At 31.7% G+C, this 19,308-nt stretch overlaps 1 protein-coding gene across 1 annotated transcript; it reads right to left on the minus strand.

Moving 5' to 3' along the window:
• Window positions 1-502: 502 nt before the first annotated feature.
• On the minus strand, window positions 503-18,330 carry LOC132943238 (protein spaetzle 3). The gene is made up of 6 exons (XM_061012127.1): window positions 17,493-18,330; window positions 14,972-15,177; window positions 5,291-5,415; window positions 4,561-4,761; window positions 2,406-2,531; window positions 503-991 (listed from the first exon to the last, which is right to left on the minus strand). Exons 1-6 carry the CDS (start codon window positions 17,887-17,889, stop codon window positions 817-819), a joined length of 1,230 nt encoding a protein of 409 aa, XP_060868110.1. The 5' UTR covers window positions 17,890-18,330; the 3' UTR covers window positions 503-816.
• Window positions 18,331-19,308: the final 978 nt, after the last annotated feature.

Genomic DNA, 19,308 nt, shown 5'->3' on the forward strand with positions numbered 1-19,308 from the left:
GTTATTGCGAATTGGTTGCATCTGGCAATATTTTCCCATTTTTATTTGAAATAATTTGTATAATATTTATTTGTATAATACTAATAATCTTTAAGCTAAATTTGGTGTAGATACATTCCCAGTAACTGGAAATATTAATGGTAATTTTGATGTTTATTTATCTATTTGTAATAATTTTAATGTTACAGAAAATGTGATTACTGTGTTGCACTTACTGCAGCGTGTTACACCCAAAATAATGATAAATGAAACAATCATATTTTTTTTAAGAGTTGCCATTTTTACGGGCAACAAAGTGCACGGGATCAGCTAGTATATTAAGCTATAAAGAGATATAAAAGTAGGTTAACCAGCTAGCATGTATAAAGTAATCATTTATAATACCTAATATAATTTATGTTTATACAACCGTCATTAAGAAATAAAAATATAGTTTCTATAGTGAAATTGATATTACATGAGTAACCGACATGTTTAAATATATTATAAAATACTAATAAAATATTATGAATTTAAATGTTTATAATTTATTATTCATAAGAGGATTATTTCCAAGACCAAACACAATAAATATCTTAAACACGCGTGAGTGACAATATTACACAGACGTACGTGGATAGGCATATTATCTTAAATAGGCACTGAATATATAAATATATGTATACGAAATATTATAATATAAGCATAGGTATTAACTATTATTCCTATATAAACAGTTATACTAAAGGATAATAAATATATATCTATATGTAATATATTTATATAATATAATATAATAAGCACAAAGTTGACGTGCACGAACGATGATGATCTTCGCTAAACATTGTTCGGGGTTGCCGAATCGCATCGACACACACAGCAAGACGGGAATAAAAACCAATCCATGAATATCCCTTTGCAGTCATTGTCGGGATCGTACGCCAACAGCCTGTGCCATTTATACTTTTGTTCGCATCCACAGTCCCCCGAACAGCGTCCCGTCAGCGTCTTACTGTGAATATAAAAATTAATTTTTGTAATTTTTGCTCATGCTATGTTTAGGAAATTTATTAAATAGGTACCGTAACCTACCCATGGGCTATGATGGTTAATGGTTGTCGATCGTGAATAGGAAAACGCACATATTAATATTATATTTAGGCGGGTGTATAATATGTATTATTATACTAGGGCCTAGGAGATTATTTTAAAAATTAAAGGTAAACACTAATATTATTCTCGCAAAGCAGTCACGTTTTTGGGAATATTTTTTTTTATATTCTCAAGTCATAAACATAACAAACCCAGATTTTGAAGAAAGAATGATATTTTATTTAAGTTGTTACTTTATCGAATGTCAGCCTACATTTTTAATTTCATATTCAAAAGCAGAGTAAACTAAAATATTCAATACGAATACATACAAATTGAATTATAAACGACTAAACGAGTGTTTAATTAGTTATAAATTATACCTAACTGTATGTAATATATTGTATACTACAAAGCTTAGATTAGCAAAGGTATGTCTAATCCGAAAAATGTTGGTCCACTATTCCACTCATCCATACTTATACTTTACTAATTAACTACCTACTCGTAAAAATTTGAATTTTTTTTTTTTATTGAACAAAAATGTATATTTACAATTTGTATTTACATGTAGTACCTACAATAAGTAAATGGGATGTCGGTTGATTAGCGGGAAGGGGAAGTCACCCAATGGTGACACCCCGTGAAATTTGAATTTTATATTCTGAAATTATCAGAAAATCATCAGCTTTGGAGTTAAAATTAATGATTTTTCAAAAATGTTGTTTTGAAATGACTCGTGACTTCAGAATTTTAAATTATGTACAAAAATATTTTGAATAATGTTAGTACCTAGGTACTTTATAAAAAAATGGGTATTTATCTTTTTAAAAGAATCACCTTGTTTACAATACAGGATGGATCCATCGGGCTTTCAAAATATTTTTTTTAACAGGAAAATTTAAAAACACGGTGGCCATTCTGTATACCAACTTATTATATATAGATATTGTGATGAGAAAAGAAATAGGTAGATTATTTGATTGCAAGATGTTTATTTTTTCAGTCAAAAATACTCAAAATGTTTTTAAATTTTAACTAATGGTTATAACACAATTTTGTTCTTTTCAAATCAATAGTGATTTATTAGTATTTTAAATTTCACATTACGAAGCAAACCGATTGAATATTAAATTTGTTAAAAGTTAGGACTTTAGATATTAGTATCATTTAAAGCAATAGGTGGTAAACATTAAACAGCAACACGGCAAACATTGTTGTAAAAAATACAACAATTCAAGGAGCGAATAATAAGATGTAAGTCAGAATATTTGTAGTCTGTTTGGTTTACATAAATTAGTTATTTTGTTTTTTGCTTATTTTTATCGACTCACGTGCAGACTTCTTGATGAATAGCTTGTTCGAAGTGTTCGGTGTTAACGATCGCTCTGGTCTTACCCACGCTGTTCGAAGCCCAATACGGAGTGACCACTTCTACTTTAGATTCGCAAGAGTCTACCCTGTAAAATGAAACTCCAATATTAGTAATACGTACTTACATGAAATCAATTGTATATAAAAAGTAGAAGTTATAATGTCCATTTGTCCCTACGTTTTGAAAGTGATACGATGGACTTTATTATTAGCTTCTGACGTTAATCAGATATCCGAACGGCAATGAACACATCTGCGCGAGGAGCCTTAACTTCTTCAACAATTCAAATGTTTTTCGACAAGACAATGACGTCATTATATTATACAAACACGATATTTCCTCTACTTATACAATTGAAAAAGTCATAAACTATAATATTACGTCTAAATAATGCTTTAAGAACGGTTTCACTTTTCTTGGAAACAAATACATTTTATGTTCGCAACTGACCAAAATAATGAAGTAAATTGTTAAATGATTCTAATTTGGTAGGTAGACTTATCTCAAAGCATTTATATGGTTTGACCACTTTGACGTTTTAGGATATGTATTAGATAAAACATTGCGTAATGAAATTATTATTTTATGTTATATTATATATAGATTATAGGTAGTGTTGGTGTACAAAATTGTTAGTATACATTCTAAAATGGTTTTGTACTTTTGTATATTTAGTGGGTAGAATAAGTAGATATGCAGGAATTATACTCAATTATGTTACCCCATTGAATTTCATTAACACAATATTATTGTTTCATAATAAATGTGGTTTTTATTATATTATTGGTACGAGGTGTCGAGGTACTAGTCAGTAAAAAATAAAAATAGACATGTCTATATAGGCACCTTTTTAGTTTTTACAAGATATTAATGAATTAGTTATTATTTTGTTTGAAATTCTAACGTTAATTATTTTATTAAATAATATTAGTTTTACTCTGATAATTTATCATTAAGATATTTTATATTTAGTTTTGACAGTTTTAAGCAAATATCAATACTTTTATCTGGTAGGTACCTACTCTGATTTTTTTTTTAATTTAATGGCGGCGGGTACCTTAAAAGTGTAGCTTAGGATTGAAATATGTCCTATAGTTGACTTGCCCTAGGGCCTAGGGCTACCACTAGTTTCGATGGCAAGAAACCATTTACCTACTGAACGTTGTACACCTTGAAACTAGCCAAAAGAACGAGTAAACAGTAAACAAAAACATGTTATTTGTGGCTACCCATATTGTAGAAACGTTCCTAATCATATTTTTATGGACCACGAAAACAATTAATACTGCAGTATGATGTAATATTATAATATTATGTCGAGTTGTTGAAGTTGGTGTAGGTCAGACGACCAGGTCGAGAATATTATTATTTATTTTAGGGTAGGCAGTGGCGTCATTTGGGGTGAGGAAACTTGGGCATGTGCCCCAGTCTAGTATTTACATCAACCTTAAGTTGGCACATTTACTACACCTCCCCCACCCTTAACCACTATGGCACTATGCTATGAGAATCTGAGTGAAAAAAATTTTGAGTCGGAAAAGCCGTGAAAAGTTGCCCTAGTCTAATAAAAACTGAAATGACGCCACTGAGGGTAGGTACCTATCTACTGCAGTTTTAAGTACACCAAACAAAACTTATAGAGAATTCGGTATTCCCCGTTAGGTATTTAGGTAGGTACATTAATTAATAACCACAGACTTCCGGTGTATATTATACTATATTACCATAATATGGGCCTTCGCGACACTCCCGGTTTCTGTTTACGTCAAGGGTTGTCGGGTGTAAACTTATGTCTTATCATGTATGCGCAGGCACTGCAGTGGCCCAATGAATTTAATATCCGACGTATATATTATAGAAATGAGGTGGGCGGTGCTAATAATAACACTAGTGTTGGGTTGAACACGTCGGTAATACCTGTCTATCACTTGATGACTCATCGGCCGAAGTCAAGTACATGATATTTTCAATACCCATCTATATATACCTAATATAGTACAATTTCAGTATTGGTGTTGGAACAAAAAAAAAATGCGTACCTATTGCAATGGCGCGTGTGTATAATCATATTAGTTATTAATGTATTATACAGGTGTATTATAACCATATAGTACCTTCCGGAATCTGCGGGCTGGCCTCTGGTCGGAAGCTTATTGGGTTTCGATTGATCGTCCGAAAAACTAGAGTCCTGTCTTCTTTTCCGGGCTGTCGATCTCTTTGCCTTGGGGAACGGCCCGTTCTCCATCATTTCGAAATCGCCGTACATTCGTTTCATGAGCGCTTTATTTTCATCGATAAATCTGTCGATTCGGTCTCTGAGTTTGACAAAGAAACAAAAATAGTACAAACGTTTTACGACTATAATACACCTGCTTGGGCACTTTTGAAATCAAACGTTATTAAATGTGAACAAATTTATCTGTCGAATAACAAATTTAGACCGTTTTTTTGCTCCGAGTTCTAATCTCTGCATTATAAGTAGACTTGAACCACGGACACTGATGTCATAGTCCGTGACTCGCGAACATAGTAAAATTATGTGTTTATCTTTCGCGTTCAGCTATACATACTACCATGTCGAATAGCGATGATGATGTGTTATTTCAAGCATCCCGGACAGTATTGATTTATTGCAGAGGAGAGAAAAAACAAAAGACAATCATTAATTGTAATATCCGTGTGCTTGCGATAAAAATTATCTAATAATTCACTTGTTTAGAAATATGTCTATTATTATAAAGTATCCTTGAAAACATATTATATTTTTTTTTATCCGATCACGGATACAATAATAATATATTACGTATAAAAATCACGAGGGTAGTTTAGTTACTACTTACTTACACTGGGTAACTTTTTCCTGCTGTCGGACAAAACAATTGGTGATTTCTTTTAATACACGGAGTTCCACGGATCACATCTCCTCCAATTTCATATCCTAAGGCAAACGAAAGAGCGGTCCAAAATACCTGTATAAGTAAATGTACGAAATCTCTGATTAGATAATTTTCATCGTACGATTATTATTTGCTATTTTTTATCCAAACGATACAATGACAGATAATATTATAGAGTATTAGAGTATACTATACAAACGCGCATTCAAAATAATAATAAAAAAAAAATTATAATTAGACGTCTTGCGAAGTTAGCCCCCCCCCCCCCCCCCCCCCGCTGACTTTGCCCGATCCACTGCAAACCCATGCCAATATTTTGCAAATAAAAGTAGTGTATAGAAGAATCTATATAATAAACGTGTATCACATGGCGTTTACATGCCATTTATATGTACATGGTATTAATTTTTACGGTCGATTTTAATATCACTTGTAGGATTATCTGGCGGGAAAATAGTTGTATCCTAAATTGTGATGCACCTATGATGTGACCATATTCTGTGTTAATAATTAGACATAGGTATAGGTTCGCGTGACGATGATGATTATACATATTTCTCCTTCCTTTTAGAATTTCTTTGGATTACATACCTTCATTATACTTAATATATGACTAATAAAATTGCTCAAATTACTGTTTGTACTGTATACATAGGTATTTACACTATTCTATAATAATCAGGCTACACAGATTTAAATGTTTTAATTTTTATTGTTCACATTATCTGACAATCGGTAACAGTAAAATACTAAAATGTATGAAGTATTTCTAACATAAAGATTGTAGGTACCTATATAATATGTTTTATATAAATTAATTGTATTTGTTTGACGTATGTCATGTTAAAATTGATTCACAACAATTTATTACATTTGTTGTTGCCTGCCAATAAGATCATTATTAAAAATCATAATAGTGATTTATAAAAACGTAAAATATTATAATCATTAACTATGTACAAATTATAACCGTTTTACTAAAAAGTATACTACCTATACAATTATTATACTTAATTGATGCGGATTGCATTTATTTTGCTTATTTTAATTGACTGAATAACCATGAACGTATTTATTTCAAAATTGTAAATCATTTTTTGATAAAACGATAAATATTCAATCAAACATTTACTTATGAATTTATAATTATTTTCAATATTTATCGAAATAAAAGGTGCATTTGAATGTTGATTATCTATAAATTAAGGATAGATTGATAAATTCGTTTTAGCTTCTGACTGGAATGTGTTGATTTTGCAATGTGTGCTCTTTTAATTTTTAATTATTGTGACTAAAGCCTTTTTCGCAGTAGAAAAAATGCTAAACTACGTTAGAGCTGCTTCTGGTAGACAGTATCAACATGGATCTAGTTGGTACTATTAGAAGGTAAAAATCGAAAACTCTCAGTAGTTTTTAAACCATGAAAAACGTAAAAAAAAATACGAACATTTTCTAAAATTTTAATACTAGAATTTACTATTAAAATAATTTTTGGGAACTTTGATTACCGAAAATTTAGATCATCTTCACTAAGAATCTTTTTTTATTGTATTCAACGATTTATCATTCAATTCAAATTTAGCACATCCATGACAGTGTCTACCTGCTCGATGGCGAAGTACACTCCTACTGTACAATTGAATGGTTACCTACTTACCTCTCTTTTTAAAATTGTGTTTTTTAAATATAACCAGTTAGGGTAATCATATAATATTATAGGTTGTAGTATAAAGTCAATATAGGGACTATAGTATATCTATAGAACTATGCACAATACGCAGACACACAGTGAATATAATTTGAAATTATAATATTGTTAGACAATTTGCCGACAAGTGAATATTTAACATATAAATACTATATTACACTTAAAATAATTGTATACTATATTATACGTCAAAAATAATAACAAAAAAGCCAAAGACTCAGTATCAACTTTCGAAAGCACGTCTTGGCTATCACAGCAAGATGTCTTAGATGTCTACATTTACCATAATAAATTGTTTTGAAAAGAAGATATACAAAAATAAGGTAATTTGTAGAAGACACATCAATGTATATTGGTGGATTTAATATTAAGAAGACCATAGCACGCTACTCGATATTTTTTTTCTACGAGGAAAATGTATGAACCATAAATATGTTTATGTTAATTAGTTACCATGACAACGAAAACCTATGAAAAATCGGTCGTAAACAAAAAATCTCGTACCCAACCCAAAAAAATATTTATGTTAAAAAATAAAAGTAAACATAGGTAGAGTGCTATTTGATATTGTTACCGCTGCACGGAAAAACAATGAATCATTGATATGTTTTTGTGGGTTCGCGATAGGCTTTCTGGCTTTCAGAATTCGAAGTCATAATTACAAATTTTAAAAATTTAATTTATAAAGTGTTCTGTTGTAACTAATAAATTCGAACAAGTAAAAAGTAAAATGTAATCATATGGTTATAAAACATATAAACATATAATTAAAAATAAATAATTTTACAATCGAGGTTGCTAGGGTAACGTAATTGTATAAGGGACAACCTAGGTACTGTAACGTGAAATTTACGACACGAAATCGGTCAGAAAAAAATTTGTTGTACGCAGACCAAAAACGTGTCTATGTTAATATTATATAAAAAAAATATATGTTATGCAAGGTTCCTACGTATTATTAAAGTCGTACCTACCTATACAGACAATTTTACCAAACACATAACATAATTTTGAGTTTTATAAAATTACTCTAGTAAATTACTGTATTTCAAATACAATATTATATATTATTATATAAATATATAATACGTGTGCCTATTACATGTGCTAAATTAATTTTGGCATTAGCTCATAAACTGGAAGAATAGTAACCTAGAAGAAAATAACTCTAAATAAAATGAAAGGAAATCAGAATTTAATTTATTTAAATAATAATCGTTCATATTATGTACATAGGTGGTACTCAAACTATATTCTTCGAGTTTCTCGGGCCCCCGGGGTTCCACGGAACATTCAAAATCATAATCAAATTCAATGTTAAACGTTGTTTTGTAATGATCATTGTGTTTTGTTTATTTATTTTTTTGGTTTAAATTCGACATTTCTATTTTTTGGGGCTCCGTAGGTTTTTTCAATGTTTCCATGAACAACAGAACGTACATTGCGTTCTTATGTTTGTTCTATCTAATCAATCATAAACAAATAAACAAATATAGGTACTATATATTCGTTACCACTTACCAGACAAAATTTGTATTAGTATATTTTAACGAGGTCATTATTATGTACATTAGATAAAAATGTAAATATAATTCGAGTCGAAAATATTGGAATGTTCACATAAAACACAGTGTGGTAATGCCGTGCCGCTTTATCGAGGTTAAATAAATACCTATTAAATATCAATAAGTACCCGAAAAAAAATTGTATGGCCATTATATAGTTATAGGTGAAATCCATTAGTGCCTATACTGCCATAGTAAGTTGTGTAGGTTAATAGTTTTATTATCACATCACGTCGTCACTGGTTTTTTCAAAACTCGCCTGTAATCGTTTTCCGCCACTACTCTACTTATCCGTCAAATTATAAAAACGACAATCCTTTTTCCGTCACTGTGACAACTGTTTTGATCATGGAAAATATTATATAGATCAAACAATGAAAACTTCGAATTGATACTTTGTTTTCAAATAACTTTTAATCCTATACACTTATCTTAGACGTGTATTGTGTATTATAAATCAGCGTGTTGACGATTGTCAAACGTGGTGATAAAAAATAAGTTCTTACACTATACGGAAATCAATTTACACAGTTATTCAGACTGTTAAAAGTTTAGGCTTGAAATTATATAATATACTTAGCCGGCCACTCGGCTTGCCAATTTTCTCGTAATGCGTTTTGTCTAATTGTCTATATTTATAAAATACTAATATTTTGCAGTATATGCCATTCGGAATATATTCCTATAGGTTCACATTGAAAAAACCGAAGAATAGTAATTTAAATAAATTACAAATATTATGATAAAGGTGTACTGTTAGTTTTTATAGCAATACATAATTATTTAAATTGTCTATATAAACGTTATTTATCACAATTGTATGATATCGGAAGTTTTCATATCCGTATCTACACCGATTTCATACTTCTGATATTTTGAAATTAACTCTTCATTATGACAAAATTATTTTTCATTACAATACATATGTAAAATGTTGTCATAATTTTTTAAAGAAAAAAATTGTAAGTATACAATAGGTATAGGTTATTAGTTATTACACTATAATGTTAAATAGTAACGTAAATTAATTCACAAAATAGATATACACATCTGTCATTTATAAGTGGCAAAAAAAGGAATGCCATTTTTTCTAATTTAGTGGAAAAGGGTATATTTTGTTAAAAATGAAAAGGTAATTTTTTTAGGGAAACAGTGACGCCAATCATAGCACCATATTATAAATAATAATAATCCAGAAATGTAAGAGGAATATAAATCATTATTTGAACTTAACTTTTGTATTGCTTCGTTTCGTACCGATTAAAATAATCAGGGCTTATAGTATTAAGGATTTTTCTTAAATGCGCTTTTAGTGATTAGTGAGATCAATTGAATGTATAATGTAAAAGAGATAGCAGAGACCTACCGCACATGACACCGATCTGTATTGACTAAAAAGTAATTAATTAGTGTTTGTCCATTGTATATGATTATCTATATCATTAATCGCTGTTTAAACATTTTTTCAATTTGTACATTTTAAAATCAAATTTATGGGGTAGATTAGAATAGAGTCGACATTTGATTAAGCGGGACGATCAATTTCAGTTAAACTTCACAACAAATTAAAATATATTGTCAGATTTGTTATCACATTAATAGTTTTCTTAGTACGATAAACAATAATATATAACCATAAAGACATGTACAAAAAAACAAATGGTCGGTATCAAATTTCCTTAATAAAACAATCCTGGATGAATTATCACGAATAATAAGTTAATAATATTGGTCGTAGGCATTTAGCACAGCAACCAGCGTACCCATTGGCTATTAATGCCTCGTCAAATAATTATAACAATAAGAATATATAAACTGCTTTATAACATTGAATATTGATAATGTAGGTACGTGAATTAAATTAAATTTACATAGCTAACTAGAAATATTTAAACATTAAAGTATCTGCTGTTTGGAGCACGTTCAGAAAATAAATTATGTGAGGTTGTGTTTTTGTGTAAACATTACACTGTTATGATTTTGATTTGCGTCGGGAGAAGGTAGACCAAATCCAGTCATTAGTGAGGTTGGATTTAATATCGAAGTGAATATTTACCTATGATCAAACTCAATGGTAAAAAGTAAGAATCATAATTTGTGTTTGTTTGTTGGAATTTTATGGTGTCTTAAGTTATAACTCACCAATATCACTAGTCCTGGACCATTTGGTTTTGGCTGTGGAATAACATCTAACGACCCGTGGAATTTATGTTTACGCGTAGGCATAGGACATAACAATAAGAATTCTTTAGAATACTACTTTGGTTCGTTATCTGTAAAACAGTCAACTAATAACAAAAATATCAACCATGCGAAAAATATTTTTCCAGCCGCATCTAGCTTTCTCAAAAGTATAGTACACAAATTCGCTTTAGAAGAAGCCCTGGTATTATTATTTTATGAATGGAAACCGAAACAAGAATGACCAAAATACGATTTGTTCACAAAACCGTAAATTGCAGAATTTTTACTTGTTTTTTACAATTTTTGTTTTCATAATAAATTCAAAAAAAGAACCCTTTGTAGAGCATCTGTGTGTTAGCGGGGCCACATTATTTACAGAGAGTGGTTTGTAGAATTTTCACTGTTCGGACATTCATTTATTTCTCTCGTTTCAACGATCGTCTCTGTTAGATCATAGTCATATATCATTATAAACCTACATATTATTTATACCTGGTCATTAGGTTCTATGTCATTTGACACAACATCAGGTACATACTACGTAGGTATGCGATTTATATTATAATCTGTATTGTTGATACATTTACTTAATTATTATATTATATACATAAATATAACATATGCCGAAATATAGCATTTTAAAATTTTTCTAGAGAACAGAGATCTTTAAATAATATTACACAATGTAGGTACATTTTAGATACCGGTACATATGTAAAAATACCGTAAATTCCTAATAAAAATTGTAACATTTTTTTCTCTGGTAGTCAGGTTTTACCGTTAAATAATTATTATGTAACTTTCAGTAACATGCAATTGATGTAAGTTAATTGATTTACTTATTACTATGTGCACTATATGTGTAGGTATTAATTATAAACATTTGCACATACGTACCTATTTTATGTAGGTTCGGTTGTCAGAAATGACGTAACTTAATATTATTTTCTCCCTTTCTTTTCTAATACATATGTATTGAAAAAGGTTTTTGATTTCAGACATTTAACGACTACAAATAATAAATATATTTTTTAAGTATAACTTTAAATTCTTTCAGTCTTAGATTAAAATGTTTTTCTCTAGCCATTAGTGTATTATAAACTATACCTAATTGTTTTTAAACTTTTTCACGAGATCATAATTATTATTTATAGTACTTATTTAAAAAAAAAAAAAAAAACAATCACCATGTAAATGAGATAAGCACAATATTGTATACTGTACATATTGTTTAGAAATTACAATGTGTACACGTATACACGAATTATGACTAAATGATTAGGCATGTAAAAACATTTATTATTCGATAGGTTATATTGAAATTGTAGGGGGTAGAATTCAGTGGAAATAAATATTAAGGAGTTTCGCAAATCATATCGTCACTTATTTTTTCTGTCGCGTACCTAACAACAATGACAAGTGAAAATTAAAATTATTTCAAAAATTCATTGATGACAAACAGGTAAAATATTTGAAAAAATCCCGACAACGAGACCAACACCATTGAATTCTTCAGAACAACCAATTTACTCAAACTACTTTGGCCAACATTTACAACGTACAAAATACCAAGTTAACTAATTCAAAACTGTTTTTCTTGTAACTATTTTTTTTTCTTTTCTTTGATCTGTTCCCCATTATATTAATATTAATATTATGTATTTATGTTTATAGTGTAATGCTAATGACCAAGTTGTGGAAGCAGAAATTGTAGAAATTGTAAGACCAATAAAAAAAAAAATATTTGAAAACTTAAATACTCAATGGATATAACTCATAAATTTGTTTATGAAATTTTTAAACATGGTTACTTGCTATTAAACCTGGTTACATTATTTCAAACCTGAAAGCAAAATGGAATTTTAGAATAGTTTGAACGTTTTATTTATAATAGGTATTAATGCAAAAATCAAATAAATTAAAAAATAGTTTTAATAATCAGTAATATTCTTATATTATTTATTAGTTTCATAATTAATTGTTTCAGTCTAATATCAGATTAGGCACGCCATTTATGTATAATATTATGTTATAGGAATAAAATAAGTAAAAATTAATGATTATACTTTGGATTCACTAATAACAAAATTTGATTCCTTTTCTTAATTATATTATTTTACTATATAATTTATTATTAAAAATAAAATCGATAGGAAATTGGAAATTGTTTTAGTTGAGAATTTTATGAAGGCATAGGTTATCAAAGTTTGAAAGAAAAATTAAATGCATAATATTATAGTATTGTTTTCGAGTTAATAGACAAATAAAACTACAAAAATCAAAACTTTTCTATCGTCATCCATTATCCATTTTCATAATGCAATGTAGACATCTTAGCAATCAATAAAAATGTCATTAGTCATTACTAATGACTCATTACTAAGTGGAGTATTACTATTAATTTATTACTATGTACAACGAAAATAATTAATTTTACAATATCGCGAAGACTCTATGCGTGATTTTAGGGCACTTTAATTCGGATAATTTTACTAAATAGATACTACCTAATTGATATTTATTTATTAATTACTATAATAACCATTTAATATATTTGGTGAATTTTTTATTAATCTTTGTATGTTTTCTTTCAGTGCAACTCGAAGATAGGTTACGCTTTGTTTTTGTTTTAGTTAGGTCAAATCAAATTTATTGTATTTTTTCATTCAAAAATTTGAATACGCCTTATAGTTTTGGAAGTTATCCAGTGTCGTGAAACGGAATTTATGCATACACACAGGTGTACCGCGTAGGTACCTACATACATGACACACATGAGTCGGAATTATAATAATTTATAAGTACAATTATAATAATACGTTTAGTGCAATGTTTAAATTAGATAAATGGCGCGTGGAACTCTACCTGGTGAATACATTATAATTGTGTCTGGACTACTTTCACTGTATTTTATGTGTTGTTATAAGAAAGATAGCCACAGTCCACGCGGCTGTATTTCCAAAACTGCCCAAAACATCATTTTAAAAACACGTTACCCCTGCCCCGTCGCGGACGTCCTTGCGCGATCATTATGCAATTTTGTCATGAACATTTCATGTAACTGTCACTCTGGTGTATTGGTAGGTATTTACGATGTTTATGTTTTCTCAATATCCAGTAGCACAATTATTAGTGTTGAACTAGGTCACGATTACCATAGGACTTATAATAATTACTATCAAAAGTGTAGTGCATCGTATTTAATAACAATATTATGACTACATGAGTAATGACAAATTTGAATACGGAATACAGTATAATACATAACCGCCAAACGCCACTACGCCAGTTGAATGTATAATGGTATTGAGCATTTATTATATTTTATTAAATCTATAACCGTTATCGTCTATATCACGGTTGTCGAAATGTCTTTAAAATAAAAAACACAGGTTTAACAATAAAAAAACCAGCTCATTAGAACAATAAAATATGTTCTGTTTATCAATTAACATTCCAATAACCCTGGAGGGGTCTAAAATTGGTGTACAACATCGATTAATTATAGCACGCGTACCTACTTTATACATGCCTACGCGTAATGGCTGCTATTGTTTATTTTATTAATTGATTCAACGGGATGAAATAACAATTAAAAATATTTTAACGTTTATGTAAGCAAAACTATACGTTTTACGATATATATAAAAAAAAAATTAATAATATATTTCGCTCTACGGTATTATTTCAGAATTTCGAGTACAATCGTATGGGAACCAAAGATTAAACAATAATTTTGACCAACTAAAAAAGCAATTTTCATGCGTACGACGAGTGTAGTAATGCATTACGATATAATATATTTTTACCGACGTAATTCGTTATATTATTTCGATGATATAGTTCAAGTCTTTGTGCACCTCCGATGTATTATCTTTTCGAAAATAATAGATTATATAGTTAATAATGGTTTAATGCGCCACCCCCCCACACAATAATATCATCCGTGTTAGTATTTTGTAGGTACTGTTGTATTATAAGCTCGTCGGGCTCTGTCCAATTCGATTACCCGTGTGCACAATACGTCGGAGGCTTATAAAATAAATATCTCTCTTTAAGTCCACATATTATTTCCATAATATGCCTATACGGGCGTAATATTGTGTCCTACGCCTACCTACGGGTCAGGTGCACAGCTGAAGGTGACGGATAAAACCGACACCGCACTCACCGGTATCTGCAGCAGAGATCCGTTGCTCACTTTCTGGTAACCGTACAACGGCACGACCGGCACAGAACCATTCCTCAAAAATATTGGACCCTGGATGGGCGTCACTCCGCCGCCGTGACCGTACGCTTCGTCGTAGTAATCAACCGAATCCTCTTCGTCGTCGTCGTCGGCGTCGTAGTCCAGCACCGCGTGCAGCGAAGTCTTGCCTAAAACACGTGCACACGTCATGTTATCATAATTATTATTATTATTTACGAGTATTGTCTTATATTACGGTAACCGTATCGTGAACCCCGCAGCAAAGCCGCACAAATATCACTAGGCGGTACACGCGATCCGACTACCCACTTAATCCACTGATCGGGTAATATCGCAGGTGGTTTTCGGGTAGTTCCTCGATTTCGTAACCCGTATTAATCTTATTGTCCATACATTCCGAAAGAATGGAATGCATGTTTTTCTATCCACACTCTGTGGTAATAATCATATCAGGAAATGGGATTACTAGCCGCGAGTTGGCGATCCGTTCAAGTACAATACACTAATTAATATAAAAACCATCAAATCATAATGACTGTAATCATCTGTACCTCATTATAACGCGTATGGTTTACACTTGAAAGCGATAATAATCTGAGAAAAAATACATTTTCTCACACTCAATTAAAATGTAAATATTGTTTTTGTAATATTTCACGGAAATTGGTTATACAATGATGCCGTTTAATCAATCTTGTTTTTGTGCTAGGTGTCTTTTGACAAACAATTTCTGTGTTCATATAATAATAATATTATTATTATTATTAGTTAAGATGACCGAATCAAAACAAGTTGTGCCGGATTACTAATAGGTACGATTTTAAAGTTTATATAACCTATAGAAGCTACACTATTTGAATACGTGTTGTAATTATTGCAGATATCACATAATAATAACCAACTCGATCTCGATAATACCTTACAATAGTGCCAAATGCACTAGTACAAATTTATTTTCAGAAAAAATTGATACGCTGCGATTAATATAATCTAATTAGCATTGCGTGTTATTTATTTGTAATATGAAACTGTTTATCGTGAAAAGTTTAAAGCGAAATGTAATTTTAAAACTTTTTTAAAAAGTATACCTCGAGTTATAAAAAACCTTGAGGAATTCGTCCGTACACATTTCACATACCATGTAATCTACGTACATTTTGAAGGTTTTTACATTTTAGGTACCTTTGAAGTCGCGAGTTAAAAATAAATTAAAATTTTTTTACAGTGTTCATAAACAGACAACAGTCAAAAACAGTTTACTTTTTCCAATATTGCTTCTAACACAATATCTTTTCATTATATTATTCATGGCATTAAGGGGGGAGGGTTAGGTCCTGTTACCCGTCGATTGATGGAGTTAGGGGATGTGGATGATCTTTCTCATCTGCAAACAGTACATAATATACTCGTATACGATAACCGTAATGATTCATCCACTTAACGCAATTATAATAATATATGGTGTATGGAAACCCTGATAAATAAATTCAAAGCTTTTTATAATGCTCCATTATATTTTTCTTACTAAATTCTCGAATAACTAAAATGCCCGATCGAATTTACTTTTTAAATTATTTTATGTTGCTTAACTCAGACATAATCTTAAAAAAAAACTTTCCGATAACAAATTTAAGTACTAAATCTTTCATACCTATTGTATTATATAAAATATTTTCACGCAGTTATATTTATTTTATTTTGGTCGTATTCCTGGTGCACAATACTATTATATTATGCTACTATATTATTACCTTTTTTTATATACCTACGACATTTTGTAAAACTGAGTATTAAAGAGAGAGTAATATACGCTCGCTTACTATATTATACGTATTTAATGTCTTATACATATTATAATGGTACCTCTACCCACCTATTCTATCTAAACTTAAAACTTACCTAACTATTTAAATACTTGATGGAAATCGGTGATTCAACTCGTTAAATATTTACACAACAATTACTTGTCCATATAAATATTGGCCACACACGCGGCGAGACGCCTGGCCGCAATAACTGCTCACGTCTGTGTATGCATCGTCAATATAATCAGGAGACTTCAATTTGAATACACTTGGTCTACAGGTGTACTGCTATTTGGTATTTGTTATTTACCACGAATAAGATATATATACCTATTAATAATGCTAGTCATAATTGTAGCATTTCGAATATTGTTTTCGATTCCGATCTACAAGTTATCGCAGTATAGTTATACGGTAAAAGTATTATATTTTCACACGATTCATTTTTTTTTACCCACCCACTCACACATTGTATAACTTTAGTCAATATTAGGGAGTAGTCGCATACGCGTTTTCGTATAAGTACCAACGCATATCACTCTCTAGTAACCAGACCGCCATGGCCCAAAACGTACCCACTTTACTTAACCACCCTAATCAGCGACGTGATATTATATATACAACAACAACAACAACAACAACAACAACCATAAAGTCTTATCGATTTATATAGGTACCTCCGGGCACTCCGCCTTGGACTCTGGTGAACTGGACGGGCGGCTGTTGCGGAACTGGTTTCTTGCGGTTCGGCGGTTCCGGCGTGGTCATCGGCGGCCTGTTGGGCGATTCGTAGTACCTGGACTGCTGTGGCGGCGGCACCGGCGACCCGTAATCCGCTGGGTGGTAGGCCACCGGTTGCTGGCCGGCGTTGTAGGCCACAGGCTTCTGGCCGGCGTTGTAGGCCACCGGCTGCTGGCCAGCGTTGTAGGCGGCCTGGTGCGCGGCCGCGGCCACGGCGCTGCCGTACATGGACTGAATGTGTTGTCCGTGGCCGGCGTGGTGGCTGTATGCCATCGGGTTGTACGCGGCGGTGGCGGCGGCGGCGCCGCTGAAGTTCTGGTACGAACTGATCATTTTTTTTCCGGTCGTCTCACGCGGTTGCCGCCGTTTGATATCGCGGGCGTGCGGTAACCGCGGTATGCGAACAACAATAATATTATAATACTATCGGCGGTGGCGGATTTCGCATGGTGGACGGCGAAAATTATAAAACGCGACAATAACAGACGGCAGCCGTTTCGGGATCGTCAATATTGAAAAAAAAAATACGACTACTCGACGACGACGACGACGACGACGACGGTAAAATACCAACACGTACTATGTCTTATTCGGACGAGAGTGGCCCGTCTGTGGACAGAGCACCGCGCACGTCTGGACACGCCGAGCGAATGAATCGATGAAATGCGCGACGGCGACGCGCCACCACCTGTCGCGTGCGACGGCTCGTTCTCTTGGCGGCGACCACGCCATGGCGGAATTATGCAATAGGCGGCTGGACTTGGCGTGCGTGCCGCCGCCGCCGCCGTCTTATGCGGATAGGAGTCTGCATACATTAATTGTATAGGTTGTAGTGTGATCTAAGGTAGGAGCATGAACTATGGGTAGGAGTATGCAGAAGGACAGTGTGACCATTTTTTAAACTTTTTTTTTTTTTTCGTTGTTCTCGATTGTTTTAAATCCGTTTTTAATTTCACGTCGATTGCTCGCCCGTGCCCGCACGTGGCCACGTCCAAGTTCAGTCACGATCTCATAACATTCTTATAATAGATCACAACATAGACATTAGACATATATATGTATATATGTATATAGGTACAGTGGTTATCGAGTATATAGATTATATATAGGTATCTCTGCAAATAATGCATTTTTATTGATACCGGATTCATCGGTATGATAAATTAGTAATACATAATGCGTAGGTACTATAATAATTACATCAGCCAACTGTAATATATTGTGTACTATAATATCACATTATATCGATAACTCTGCAATAGCCAATATAATCTACTGGAATTATAATATTGAACATTGTATAATACATCGGTTATGACTCGAAACGACGAATTGAAAGATTAGACATATTCATAGTTTATCGGTATACAATTTCGAACTAAAATCTGGTTCATAAATCAAGATAACGTATAATTTATTCATATACTTACTGTAGAATATAATAATATATAATTTATCACGATTTTATATTTGAGACGAACGCAACCACAAACAGTTACCATGTTTCACATCAGGTATATACCGTGTATTATATACTATTTGTATGTGTATGTAATATAATGTCATTTGTCTGTGCACATTTTCGGGATAAACCCAATGAACGATTGCGAGCCTGACCGAATATTGATCATTCCGGAGTCCGGACGGCGTACAGTTCAAAATTCAAGTATAATACGTGCGAGTTTTTATAATTAAAATCACTGTCATCAAAATATACATATACGTCATATTCAAGGTGTAACAGAAAGACCT

This window comes from Metopolophium dirhodum, chromosome 4 (genome assembly GCF_019925205.1).
Source record: "Metopolophium dirhodum isolate CAU chromosome 4, ASM1992520v1, whole genome shotgun sequence".
NCBI lineage: Eukaryota > Metazoa > Arthropoda > Insecta > Hemiptera > Aphididae > Metopolophium > Metopolophium dirhodum.